Source organism: Cataglyphis hispanica, chromosome 1 (assembly GCF_021464435.1).
Source record: "Cataglyphis hispanica isolate Lineage 1 chromosome 1, ULB_Chis1_1.0, whole genome shotgun sequence".
Taxonomy (NCBI): Eukaryota; Metazoa; Arthropoda; class Insecta; order Hymenoptera; family Formicidae; genus Cataglyphis; species Cataglyphis hispanica.
This window is the reverse complement of record NC_065954.1, coordinates 608,903-624,139: the sequence shown is the minus strand read 5'-3', so window position 1 is coordinate 624,139 and position 15,237 is coordinate 608,903. Positions and strand designations below refer to the sequence as shown.

Below are 15,237 nucleotides of genomic sequence, written 5' to 3'. Positions count from 1 at the left end.
GTATATATACATACATACATATATATATATATATATATATATATGTATATATACTATACATGCATATATATATATATATATATATATATATATATAAAAGCAGGATATATACCGAATTTATGTATACAATATCTTTGTGGCGCGAGTATGAAAGTATACACGAGTTTCATCGTAAACGGGAAAAAGGAGCAGGACCAGTAAAAAGTAACTCATGAATCGTCAGTGGGTTATGGGATTCAAACGGTACGAGGGCACATTCATTTCTCCGCAAATCGCGAATGCAACAACATCCGAGTGTGTGTGAATACGCTGTATCGGCATTTTGCATTTTTAAATCTTAATATTCGTACGAGAATTCGCATAGCAATATTCAAGAATCGAGTAAGTGTCAGACTCAGAATTTTTAAATTAGTGTTTTTCTGTTCTTTTGTTTTTAATTATTAAAAATTTAATTATTAAATCTTTTACAGTGGCCAAAGAGTCGTTCGTGTTCTCGATCATAGAGGACGAGAAGGGAAAGAAATTGGACGAGATGTTTGGGGTAAAACCGAGTTTCTTAAGAACACTACCCAGTAATTGTTTGTTGCCACCAAAAATCATTTTTTACGCGCAAAAGATACGCGACTTAACCGTATATGAGGATGATGTTTGGATGGTCTCGTATCCTCGTTCTGGTAATAACTTAATTTTAAAGATAAAGCGTAATTTTATAAATATATATATATATATATATATATATATATATATATATATATATATGCTCCCATGATTCAAGGTTCATACATTAAGGACATGTTATTGAAGTCATTTAAAGTTCAAATTGTTTAATAAATATTTGTGCATAAATACTTCTTAACAGAAATACAACTATTGAAAGTTGATGTGAATATTTAAAAAGAATATTAAAAAGAAAAGAAAAAAAGACATTTTATTTAACTTGTTTATTTACAAATGTAGTATAAATTTTGTTCGAAATTATCTTCTGCATCAATACAAAATCTTACTCTGCGTAAAAATGATCTAACAGTTCGCTTCACGCTAAAAGAATTTCTTTCTTTTAATGTAAACAATACCAGACTGATAGAAAATATAAACAATATCAAATTAACAGAAATTATTTCAAACATTCATATCAACTTTCAATGGTTATAGTTCTGTTAAAAAGCATTTACGGAAATGTGTTTATTATAAATATGTGTTTATATAAATATATTTATTAAACGATTTCAACTTTAAATAACTTCAATAACATACCCTTAATGTTGAGATGAGATACCTTGTATACATATTATGTATATTTAAAATTCTAGAAAGAACAATCTTGTGAGCCAGCTAATATAAAACCAGTAAAAGATTGCAATTAATTATAATTGCAAAGATTGCTCTTTAGATCTATATGTATGATATGTACGTTATATAAAATTTTAGAGAAAGGAACAACCTTGTGAATTAATATAAAACAGAAAAATAATTGCAATTAATTTTATATTACATAATTATGTTATCTAAATGCGTTTTTTCAATATTTTACATCTTGACACGGTGAAATTTTTTTAGGTAGTCACTGGGCGCAAGAAATGGCGTGGTGCATCGGGAATAATTTTGATTACGAAAATGCTCGCACGCTTTTCATCGTGCGAAGTCCCTTACTCGAGTAAGTTAATTCTTTAAATAGGGAATTATTAATTATTGTATGATAGAATAATCTCAATAGAATTAACTATGAGAAAATGCAATATGTTATCTTTATCATTTTTCGTTTAAATTTCTTTTTTCCAGAGGTTCGGTTGTCATGGTCAACGGAAATTACGATGAATGGTTTACGAAACTAGGTGATTCCATCGAAAATATAACAAAGATGCCAAGACCGCGATATATCAAGTCTCATTTGCCATGGGACTTATTGCCGAGACAGCTTCATGAAAAGAGACCAAAGGTTAAGATATGATACGTGCAAATGGATAAGTGCAACGTAACTCTTCGTATAAAATATACATATAATATTTTGCAGATAATATATGTTGCAAGAAATCCAAAAGATACCTGTGTCAGTTTTATCATTACTGCAGAGTATTCCATGGTATGAAAGGAAGCTTCGACGACTTTGCGGAGTTGATGCTGCATGATAGTGGTGCGTTGAATATTATACTATTGATTTGAGAGACAGAATCATCATTACATTCAATTATCATTCAATAGAATTTTTGATGCGAAACAAAAAGACATATATTTTTTATTATAAAAATATCATCAATTGAACGTGCATTTAATAATTTGTTGCTTTCCCAAGAACAAAAAATATCTGAAATAAATTAATTTGCGAGAGAGAGAGAGAGAGAGAGAGGAGAAGAAATTCTTTTCAAGATATAAGATATTTGTGAAATTAGCATTAAAGTATCAAATTTAAGAAATGATGTTTATTTAGCCCCACTCAGCCCGTTTTGGAACCATATTTTACCTTTTTGGAAGATGAGAGATCAGGATAATATATTATTTATGACATACGAGGAAATGAAAACGGTAAAATACAACAGAAAGCGCTTTGCCATCGTGAATCTTTGTAATAGATCTCTTATTGAACTTATATTTTCAGGATCAGATAACGATGATTAAGAAGACAGCGAAATTTTTAAACAAGAATGTGACAGACGAGCAGATCGTCGGATTGTGTGAACACTTAAAATTTTCAAAAATGGCGACGAATCCGTCAGTGAACTTGGAACTACTGCTAGGAAACAGAGAAGCGCAAGAAGATGATCCAGATCACAAATTTATCAGAAAAGGCAAAGTCGGCGACTGGATGAATTATATGTCAGAGGATCTTGTTCGACGATTCGACGAATGGATGGAGAAGTATTTGTGTGGAACCGGCCTCAAATTTCATACAAATATTGCTTCCGATGAATAAAAAGGTGCAATATGTCGAATACGGTAAACTCGATATATTAAATAATAGGGGTGTTAAAAAAAGTCCACATATTTTCAGAGATAGTATGTATATATTGTTCAAAATAAGAAAAAAAGTCTAATTACATGGTTTCTACGATTAATATCTACAATTAATATCTTCAAAGATATAAGCTATCTTTCTATAAGATCCTTTTTTATTGGTTGTGTTACCTCTACAATGCAAACAAAAAAGTTACTAGTAGTCAGCATTATAAGGGGTGCTTTATGTGATTCCCATTCATTGTCACGCATTTTTCAGCCCTACGTCTCAGAAAATCATACATTCTTTCAAACACACCTGACTATTCTCGGATTTACAACCTACTTACAAATTTAATGTTACTACAGCAAAACTAATAAATACTCTTTTATTTATTAGTTTTATTTACTGCATTGTAGAGGTGACACAACCAATAAGAAAAGGACAAAAAGCTTAAATAGAAAGATAGCTTGTATTTTCGAAAATATTAATTGTAAGACCCATATGTAAATTAGATTTTTTTTTCTTATTTTGATGAATACTATTTATTCTCAAAACATGTAACCCTTTTTTTAACACTTTGTATTTGTATGCATTAGTTGTGTTATGATAATTCTCACATGTTTTAGATTTATTTTATAATTGTGCGATTGATTTATGCGGTCATTTATCGTTTTCAAAAAATACGCATGCAGTAGGTTTCTTAAAACGATATATATATATATATATATATATATATATATATATATACATATACATACACATATACAGAGGGGGGGCATTTATGTGACGCGGACGCGGACATATTTTTCAGAAACAAAGTAAGATATCAAAAAATGTTTCAGACAAAAGTTGTAGGGTTCCAAGGGGACCATAATACCGTGACCTTCGATTATTCTTGGAATGCGATTTTGAAAATCATTTTGAGGTCAATTTGGTTTTTATAAATAAGTATACTTTTTTTTCCGAAAATGAAAAGAGCGTTCAATTTTGAGTCTAAAAGTATTGTATACTTATGACCTAAATTAATAGGTAATAAGATATTTCAAAAATAAGGCAACAGATATCCGATTATTAAAAATTCAAATTTTATTACAGTAAATGTTCGAAATGATGGCCATTAACTTCAATATATTTTCGAAAATGTTTTTCGAAAAGAATGCTGAACTTTCATAAAGTGTCACACAATAATTATTTACAGAATATTTTAACGAGAGAAGTTAACTCCATTTGTTTACATCACATGGAACCGTATATAGTAAATGTGAAGGTACAAATGATCTGTAATATTCTCTGGAATAAACCTACAGTTCGCTTCGTTTCCGAAAAATATGCCCACCCTGATATTTTCTTTACTAATTGGTTCCTCTCATTATTCTGTGCATAAAAGTATTGAGGTAAAGTCATCAAAAAATGAATATTTTACGAGATATTTTATATTTATGGAAAATTAAGAAATTATTTCAAGTCTCATAATTCAAAAAATACTTAATAAGAAAATACTTTAATATAGTGTTTTGAAAAGCTCTCCAGATAAGTTACAAGAATATGCAATGAAAAATAAAAGTCCATTAAAAAAAAAATTATACTTCCCTAAAAAATTTTGGTAACCAAATTTTTTGTTCAGCAATTAGCCTCATTTTTTCATAGTTTAAGGTGTATTAAAAACTACTAATGGGCAGCAAAATTTTTTTACTCTGATTTTTTTGTAGAAAAATAAATCCAAATTTACCCTACTTTCCTTCATATAATACAAAACAATTTATATACAATATAGTATCTCGCCCTGTTATACAAGGTATCCCATAATTCACCGATCACCTCTCGGGTGCATATAAAGCATGTTAAACTGCATAGAAAAGTTCTCTACTGTTTTGCGATTTTCACGACAATTAATGAGAAATTAATTATAAAAGATGCCAATCCGCGTCTTGCACAAGCGCGCAACGAGAAGAGACGTCCTACTATAATGTGTTACTTTGTGCGCGGCGAAGCGGTGGGAGGGACGCTCTATGAAGACTACGTACGAGCGTGTAGAACACTCTTCTCACCGCTTCACCGCGCGCCTAATATCGCTTTACAGTAGGATGTCTCATCTCGTCGCGCGCTTATAAGGCGCGGATTGGCCGATCTTTTTTAATGAATATCTCAATAATTATTAGAAAAATCGTAAAATGGACTTTCCTATTCACTTTGACATCCTTTATATGAACACAACGAGTGATCCACGAATTATGGGACACCCTGTATAAACCTAATACAATGCTCGGTAAATCACACATATGCGGTACATATGCTGGAAAATTATTATATTAAATCATATATCGGCAATCTTGCAAAATTAGTTATTGTTAAAGAACAAAATTTTGATACATTTGAAGCAAATAAGTTTATTTGCTTTACGCATGCACATGCACATGCACACGCTAATAGTAATTATACACCGATCGTGCAGTATATATCGATAAGAATGCAGCTGGCAACTTTCTCCGAAAGTGAAATCTCTGTTCGACGAGAAAGTTAATAATGCGCCGTAAATAATTTAAACGCGCGTATAGATGCTCGCAGATAATGCTCTCGCATGCTTCAGATATTTCTTTCTTGTAATTTGTTATATTTTACAAAGAATCATACACTTGCTATACAGGATGTCCCTGTAGTGCTATTCTTACGTCCTGGTGACTCCACGATTCCTTCCTTCCGCGAAGTTGCGGCAATCGTCTATTGGTGATAAAAATGAATCGTTTAATAAATAAAGCATCCTACGCTACGCGTTTCTCTCACGTAAACTCTTAGTCACTTGTCAATAACCGTATATCTATGAATAATCGTGAAAAAGACGCGAGAAGATCGGTGATGAAACCACGCCGATTCTCTCGGATAAATAAAAATTGATAAATATCCCTTGCAATAGAATTTTCCGTCGTAAGAATAAAACAATACCGAAAAAATAATAAATTTTTGTAACGAAATACTTAATAAATAGAGCCGTACTATTTGATAATAGTAATCATAAGAAAAATAAATTCTTTCTTAATCGTGAAGAAATATTCATCAATTACCATGAAAAATTTTTCTAATCAAATCACGTGCTCAAGAGTCCGCCAGGAAAGGCAACGATCAAGGGACTTTGAACCGATATCAAACTCGCTAATCGATGTTCACCGCGAGTAAAAATCCCGCCTAATGAGGACACTGGGATAATTTCTAATTCGTCAATCCCTACTTTAAAAAATTAAAACACACCTTTGAAAAAGACCTATGAAAGGGCTACTCAAGAGTCTTCGCTCTCTCTACTCTTTTTTACGCTCTTTACGCTCCGTACGCTTATTACGTTCAGATCAGTCTTTATAATCATCAGTGTTCAGTTCAGGTCACACCTTACAATTCAAATCAGTGTCCAAAATCTTTTTTCGTGTTCAATTTTATTGTTTTTCAATTTATTTCTCGTGTTTTATTTTAAATTTTATTCCGTGGTTTAACTCGGCGCGAAAGTGCAACCAGTGTCTTCCCTGGGCGGTGTCATCTTCGGAGCAACCTACCTGCAACGAGCATCGAGCTACCGACATGAGACACAGAGCGAAACACCGCATTAATTCGCCATCATTCCGACTCCGAATCGCTATTCTTAATAAGTAAGTCTCATTAAATAATTCTCTCTTTTCTTTTTGTCTTATGTCTTATTTAAATCAAAACAATTCCGTAAGATGTTTTAGTCTTTTAAATCATTAACTCGTTCCATAATAGTCGTAGTGAACTTTAAAAAATTTTAAAAAAACCTAATTTAACTCATATGCAAGCGACCAATTTTATATTTGCAACCATTCTACACACACATGTTGATTTAATTTTATTTATTTATTAACAGAATTATTGTATAATAACTGGTCAGAATTAAATATTAACGATAAAATCTGCTCCCTCACTCACTCTGACCGACGTCCTCCGCATAAATGTAACACCCGCGAATAAATGAACACAGACATATACACTCACACATACGATCAGATAAGGATTAGTTTTTCTTATTATGTATAAACGTACATGTATAGATCTAACTTTTCCTTACATTTTTTAATAAATCAGAATGTTTAATAATTAATTAAAAATATTTTTTTTTAACCCTTTCTCTCATTTCCAAAAAAATAAAAGATCGCACTTGGTCCCATCCCGAGTAATAGGGATTAAATTCCCTGACTAAAAAGGGACCACCGAGCGAACGTTCGAACAAACAGAATAACAGCGATCCAGTCATTTACCTGTTTTCCGAACCTTTGCTCGACCCGATTCTGACGACGTAAGGCTGATTGATTTCGGGATATTTAGAGTAGTTATTGCGTCCTTTCTTGCGACTCATCCTTCCGAAAGTCTGGACGTAATATTTTATTTTAAATTTATTTAACAGTTGTTGTGCCCTTCCTTGTGACTCATCCTTCCGAAAGTCTGAACGTAACACTACGTTCCCCTCAAAAAATTCAACTTTCAATCCAGTCTTGGTAGAGAAGTATACTTTCAGCTTTGTAAAAGCTCAATCTATGAGAAATTTTTTTTTGTTAATTATATATAATTATATAGTTATATACATAATTATATATTGTTACATATATAACTATATCATATAATTCTATAATTATATATATATATATATATATATATATATATATATATATATATATGTATATATATATACTTGTATGCCTTTTTTAAATGAATATTTTTTAATATATATTACTCCCATACAATGATTTTTATGTAGGATGTTCCACATTTTCTATTACTTGTAATTGTACTTTGTACTTTAATCTAAAAAAATATCAAGTCTTGCAAAATAATTATTTTAGGTTTGGAAAAAAGAAAAAAAATTGTTAAAAATCACCTATTTCTCAGTTGCTCATTTATGTACTAACACATTTGTGACAGCGTGATTTATATACACATATGATATAATATATTGGACAAACAATTATAACATTTATTGCTTCAACGCTATCTAACAATTGTGTCAGATAGTACAATGACAATCGACGAAAACACGTAACGCGCCATTAGAAAATTGTGTGTTAATAATATAATTAATGTCTTGATTTTATTTTCTTGTGTTAAGTAAACTTTTTTATGATTTATTTTTGCTCAAACAATCAATCGAGAAAAAAAATATTTATTTTTAGTTACAACAATCGGTTTTTCATTACGAAACATTTTTGAAAATGCGAGTAGAGTATGTTTCCTAATCATTACAATTAAATCTAGGAGTAACTTTCAGTTATAATGATTGTATCTTTTCATGTGAAATATTTTGGAAAATGCAATAGTTTTGTTTTCCCATTGCTGTTAAAATATAAAAACTGATTAAATATAAAAGCAGTTTATAACAACTGTATTATTTCTCGTGCAAAATGGGCTGGAGTATATTTTCTCTAGTCATTATTAAAAATGAATTGAGAAAGGAAAATTTTTTCAATTTGCAACATTTTAATTATAATTTTGTATGAAAAATGCGAGCAAATGTTTATCATGATATTTAAATATAAAGTATAAAATATTGGAATTGAAATATTTTTGTCTTCATTGCGTATAATGCATCAAGTATGTTATTGATACATTTATAAATTATGTGAAGAATTAATTTATTATGTATATATCGAATACAATAGTATAAGAAATGATTATATCAAAAGAGACAAGTTTATTATTTAACAGAAACAATATTACCAAGGAAATTAGACTTTTTGATATAATGACTTCTATCTTTTTTTTTTTTAATTGATATCATTTGAAATCCTCAAATACATGTTTTTTCATGTTTATGTGCATTCTACATAAACATATCTAAAATGTATCTAATCTTTCATCAGTGAATCGCATAAAGACTATCATTTTTCTAGTATAACGCTGTCACATTATTCTAATCTAAAATTACATTTGTATTCCCATAATTAGGAATCATTGTTTTTTTTATTAATCAAGTATATTAATATGGTAGAAACAAGCAAAATAAATATTCGATTAATTATTCACATTTTATCAAAATTCATCGTGCATAATTGATTGGAATTTCATTAAAAACGCAAATTTGTTATAAACGCTATCTTTCTTTTTAATTGATATCATTTGAAATCCTCAAATACATATTTTTTCATGTTTATGTGTATTCCACATAAAAAAGTGCTAATTTTAATCTTGGTTAATCTAACCAGACTTGGTGCAAAAAAAAAAATCCTTATGGCATTTTTGGATGGACGGGTTAACTCAACCCGGATTATGAATCCATGTCTTTTATTGGCAGAGACATGCAAGTAATGACGTCATTGCAAATAATGACGTCATTGCATTGTCTCTGCTAATAAAAGACACGGGTTGGGTTAATCCGTCCATCCAAAAACGCCATTAGAGAATATATCGCATTAGTTTTAATCGTCACTTTGTATGCCAGAATATTGAGATCTGTCAAATGAAAGCATGACTTCTGGTGGCAGAAAAAAATATTATTCTTAGTGTGCAGTATCACGCTCGCAATATGACCGTAAGGCATAAATACGCGAATATTATTTATCAATCATAAATTGCACTTATGGTTAGCATTTTATTCAACTATAAAAGTTGTTGCTTTACATGCAAAAGCATGCGTGATGTTAACACTGCACTCTAAGATGCGCCGATGTTACTTAAGCCTCCCCTATTTGACAGAGCCCAATATAGCCGCCGTATTTGTTATTTTTCTCGTGTTGAGGCAAAATAGAATACTTAATGCGTGGTAATGTAATAAAAAAAGACAAAACTGTTATTCTAATTTTGTCTCTATACAAAAAACAGTTGAAGACAAAAATTTCCACTCAGAAAAAGAGCCATTAAAAAACCATTATAAAAACTATTAAAAAAAAAACTTTTTCTAGATCCCTAAAGTTAAAAAATTAAATAAAAAAATCGTGCAGCGATGTAAAACAAGAGGATATTTTTATTTGTGATTTTTGTCAATAAAATACATTTTTGTATCATATTTTTATTAAAATAAATGTAGATTTTTTAATTGCATAGTGTTTTACATGTTTTTAGATGGATACCTGGTTTTATTCTACTGGAAAGGCAAAACTAAGTAATTTTTGACTTCCCTAAAAAATCTTGGTAACCAAATTTTTTTTTCAGCAATTAGCCTCATTTTTTCATAGTTTAAGGTCTATTAAAAACTACTAACGGTCAGCAAAATTTTTTTACTCTCTTATTTTTGTAGAAAAATAAATCCAAATTTACCCTATTTTTCTTCATATAATACAAAATACTTTATATACTATATAGTATCTCGTCCTGTTATATAAAGCCTAATATAATGCTTGATAAATCACATATATGCGATACATATGCTGGAAAAGTATTATATTAATTCATATACCGGCAATCTTGCAAAATTAGTTGTTAAAAAACAAAATTTTGATATATTTGAAGCAAATAAATTTATTTGCTTTACGCATGCACATGCACATGCACACGCTAATAGTAATTATACACCGATCGTGCAGTATATATCGATAAGAATGCAGCTGGCAACTTTCTCCGAAAGTGAAATCTCTGTTCGACGAGAAAGTTAATAATGCGCCGTAAATAATTTAAACGCGCGATATAAGATAATGCTCTCGCATGCTTCGGATATTTCTTTCTTGTAATTTGTTATATTTTACAAAGAATCATACACTTGCTATACAGGTCCCTGTAGTTCTAGTAGCTATGTTCCCCTCAAAAAATTCAACTTTCGGTCCGGATGGCATAATTCCGGTCGGAACCAAAAATTGAAAATAACACAATTCGATAGAGTATATTCGATTTATTTAAAAAATGTTTGCGATTTTTGGTAAAAGTCATTTATTTTTATTTTAAAAGAGGTGTACGGGTGGTCTGAGACATCCTGTATATGTTTATGTATGTATGTGTGTGTGTGTGTGTGTGTGTGTGTGTGTGTGTGTGTGTATTAATGCACTTCTTTTTATGAAAATATCTTTGTATTATTATTTTCTTTTCTGATTACTTTCTTTAATGTACAGATTATAAAAAAAACGTAAAAAACATGGTAAGATAAATTTTAAGCCTTCGAAGTTTTCTCAAAAGAGAAAACACTGCCCGTGTTTTTTAATGCAAGTTAAACTATTGTAATGATTTAATGAATAATGTAAAGGATTAAGAAAGACATATATGTATATAATTTTGCATCTTGATAATATTATTGTTTGCTGTTTAGGCAAAAAACTAAATGAAAACTAAGTAAATAATTTAAGGTTTTCGATATGCAATTCTCTTTTCACTTGACAAAAGGAAAATTTTGATGTATATAATATTTTTAATTACTTTATTAAAAAGAATGGAACAAATTAATATGAAATTAATTTTATACAAAAGATTAGTAATTTCAAGATCGAGAAAATTTGAATATATATATATATATATATATATATATATAAATATGTATGTTTATCTTGCGACTATTTGCGCAAATAATATTATATATATATATATATATATATATATATATATATATATAATATTATTTATAGCAAATAGTCACAAGATACACCTATACATTCTAATATATATATATATATATATATATATATATGTATATATACATACATACATATATATATATATATATGTATATATACATACATGCATATATATATATATATATATATATATATATATAAAAGCAGGATATATACCGAATTTATGTATACAATATCTTTGTGGCGCGAGTATGAAAGTATACACGAGTTTCATCGTAAACGGGAAAAAGGAGCAGGACCAGTAAAAAGTAACTCATGAATCGTCAGTGGGTTATGGGATTCAAACGGTACGAGGGCACATTCATTTCTCCGCAAGTCGCGAATGCAACAACATCCGAGTGTGTGTGAATACGCTGTATCTGCATTTTGCATTTTTAAATCTTAATATTCGTACGAGAATTCGCATAGCAATATTCAAGAATCGAGTAAGTGTCAGACTCAGAATTTTTAAATTAGTGTTTTTTTCTGTTCTTTTTGTTTTTAATTATTAAAAATTTAATTATTAAATCTTTTACAGTGGCCAAAGAGTCGTTCGTGTTCTCGATCATAGAGGACGAGAAGGGAAAGAAATTGGACGAGATGTTTGGGGTAAAACCGAGTTTCTTAAGAACACTACCCAGTAATTGTTTGTTGCCACCAAAAATCATTTTTTACGCGCAAAAGATACGCGACTTAACCGTATATGAGGATGATGTTTGGATGGTCTCGTATCCTCGTTCTGGTAATAACTTAATTTTAAAGATAAAGCGTAATTTTATAAATATATATATATATATATATATATATATATATATATATATATATATGCTCCCATGATTCAAGGTTCATACATTAAGGACATGTTATTGAAGTCATTTAAAGTTCAAATTGTTTAATAAATATTTGTGCATAAATACTTCTTAACAGAAATACAACTATTGAAAGTTGATGTGAATATTTAAAAGAATATTAAAAAGAAAAGAAAAAAGACATTTTATTTAACTTGTTTATTTACAAATGTAGTATAAATTTTGTTCGAAATTATCTTCTGCATCAATACAAAATCTTACTCTGCGTAAAAATGATCTAACAGTTCGCTTCACGCTAAAAGAATTTCTTTCTTTTAATGTAAACAATACCAGACTGATAGAAAATATAAACAATATCAAATTAACAGAAATTATTTCAAACATTCATATCAACTTTCAATGGTTATAGTTCTGTTAAAAAGCATTTACGGAAATGTGTTTATTATAAATATGTGTTTATATAAATATATTTATTAAACGATTTCAACTTTAAATAACTTCAATAACATACCCTTAATGTTGAGATGAGATACCTTGTATACATATTATGTATATTTAAAATTCTAGAAAGAACAATCTTGTGAGCCAGCTAATATAAAACCAGTAAAAAGATTGCAATTAATTATAATTGCAAAGATTGCTCTTTAGATCTATATGTATGATATGTACGTTATATAAAATTTTAGAGAAAGGAACAACCTTGTGAATTAATATAAAACAGAAAAATAATTGCAATTAATTTTATATTACATAATTATGTTATCTAAATGCGTTTTTCAATATTTTACATCTTGACACGGTGAAATTTTTTAGGTAGTCACTGGGCGCAAGAAATGGCGTGGTGCATCGGGAATAATTTTGATTACGAAAATGCTCGCACGCTTTTCATCGTGCGAAGTCCCTTACTCGAGTAAGTTAATTCTTTAAATAGGGAATTATTAATTATTGTATGATAGAATAATCTCAATAGAATTAACTATGAGAAAATGCAATATGTTATCTTTATCATTTTTCGTTTAAATTTCTTTTTTTTTCCAGAGGTTCGGTTGTCATGGTCAACGGAAATTACGATGAATGGTTTACGAAACTAGGTGATTCCATCGAAAATATAACAAAGATGCCAAGACCGCGATATATCAAGTCTCATTTGCCATGGGACTTATTGCCGAGACAGCTTCATGAAAAGAGACCAAAGGTTAAGATATGATACGTGCAAATGGATAAGTGCAACGTAACTCTTCGTATAAAATATACATATAATATTTTGCAGATAATATATGTTGCAAGAAATCCAAAAGATACCTGTGTCAGTTTTTATCATTACTGCAGAGTATTCCATGGTATGAAAGGAAGCTTCGACGACTTTGCGGAGTTGATGCTGCATGATAGTGGTGCGTTGAATATTATACTATTGATTTGAGAGACAGAATCATCATTACATTCAATTATCATTCAATAGAATTTTTGATGCGAAACAAAAAGACATATATTTTTTATTATAAAAATATCATCAATTGAACGTGCATTTAATAATTTGTTGCTTTCCCAAGAACAAAAAATATCTGAAATAAATTAATTTGCGAGAGAGAGAGAGAGAGAGAGAGAGAGAGAGAGGGAAAGAAATTCTTTTCAAGATATAAGATATTTGTGAAATTAGCATTAAAGTATCAAATTTAAGAAATGATGTTTATTTAGCCCCACTCAGCCCGTTTTGGAACCATATTTTACCTTTTTGGAAGATGAGAGATCAGGATAATATATTATTTATGACATACGAGGAAATGAAAACGGTAAAATACAACAGAAAGCGCTTTTGCCATCGTGAATCTTTGTAATAGATCTCTTATTGAACTTATATTTTTCAGGATCAGATAACGATGATTAAGAAGACAGCGAAATTTTTAAACAAGAATGTGACAGACGAGCAGATCGTCGGATTGTGTGAACACTTAAAATTTTCAAAAATGGCGACGAATCCGTCAGTGAACTTGGAACTACTGCTAGGAAACAGAGAAGCGCAAGAAGATGATCCAGATCACAAATTTATCAGAAAAGGCAAAGTCGGCGACTGGATGAATTATATGTCAGAGGATCTTGTTCGACGATTCGACGAATGGATGGAGAAGTATTTGTGTGGAACCGGCCTCAAATTTCATACAAATATTGCTTCCGATGAATAAAAAGGTGCAATATGTCGAATACGGTAAACTCGATATATTAAATAATAGGGGTGTTAAAAAAAGTCCACATATTTTCAGAGATAGTATGTATATATTGTTCAAAATAAGAAAAAAAGTCTAATTACATGGTTTCTACGATTAATATCTACAATTAATATCTTCAAAGATATAAGCTATCTTTCTATAAGATCCTTTTTTATTGGTTGTGTTACCTCTACAATGCAAACAAAAAAGTTACTAGTAGTCAGCATTATAAGGGGTGCTTTATGTGATTCCCATTCATTGTCACGCATTTTTCAGCCCTACGTCTCAGAAAATCATACATTCTTTCAAACACACCTGACTATTCTCGGATTTACAACCTACTTACAAATTTAATGTTACTACAGCAAAACTAATAAATACTCTTTTATTTATTAGTTTTATTTACTGCATTGTAGAGGTGACACAACCAATAAGAAAAGGACAAAAAGCTTAAATAGAAAGATAGCTTGTATTTTCGAAAATATTAATTGTAAGACCCATATGTAAATTAGATTTTTTTTCTTATTTTGATGAATACTATTTATTCTCAAAACATGTAACCCTTTTTAACACTTTGTATTTGTATGCATTAGTTGTGTTATGATAATTCTCACATGTTTTAGATTTATTTTATAATTGTGCGATTGATTTATGCGGTCATTTATCGTTTTCAAAAATACGCATTGCAGTAGGTTTCTTAAAACGATATATATATATATATATATATATATATATATATATATATACATATACATACACATATACAG

The 15,237-nt window shown here is 29.6% G+C and overlaps 2 protein-coding genes across 2 annotated transcripts; both read left to right on the top strand.

Annotated features, from left to right (window-relative positions):
* The first annotated feature begins 222 nt into the window (after window positions 1-222).
* Window positions 223-5,977, top strand: LOC126854563 (luciferin sulfotransferase-like). The gene is given in 8 exon segments (XM_050601447.1): window positions 223-381; window positions 471-674; window positions 1,558-1,654; window positions 1,780-1,936; window positions 2,012-2,051; window positions 2,054-2,131; window positions 2,426-2,520; window positions 2,594-5,977. Coding segments are annotated over 8 exon segments (987 nt in total). The 5' UTR covers window positions 223-380; the 3' UTR covers window positions 2,909-5,977.
* A 5,777-nt stretch (window positions 5,978-11,754) lies between these two features.
* On the top strand, window positions 11,755-15,022 carry LOC126854560 (luciferin sulfotransferase-like). The gene is made up of 7 exons (XM_050601434.1): window positions 11,755-11,903; window positions 11,996-12,199; window positions 13,080-13,176; window positions 13,305-13,461; window positions 13,537-13,657; window positions 13,962-14,056; window positions 14,132-15,022. Coding segments are annotated over exons 1-7 (990 nt in total). The 5' UTR covers window positions 11,755-11,902; the 3' UTR covers window positions 14,447-15,022.
* The last annotated feature ends 215 nt before the right edge of the window (window positions 15,023-15,237 follow it).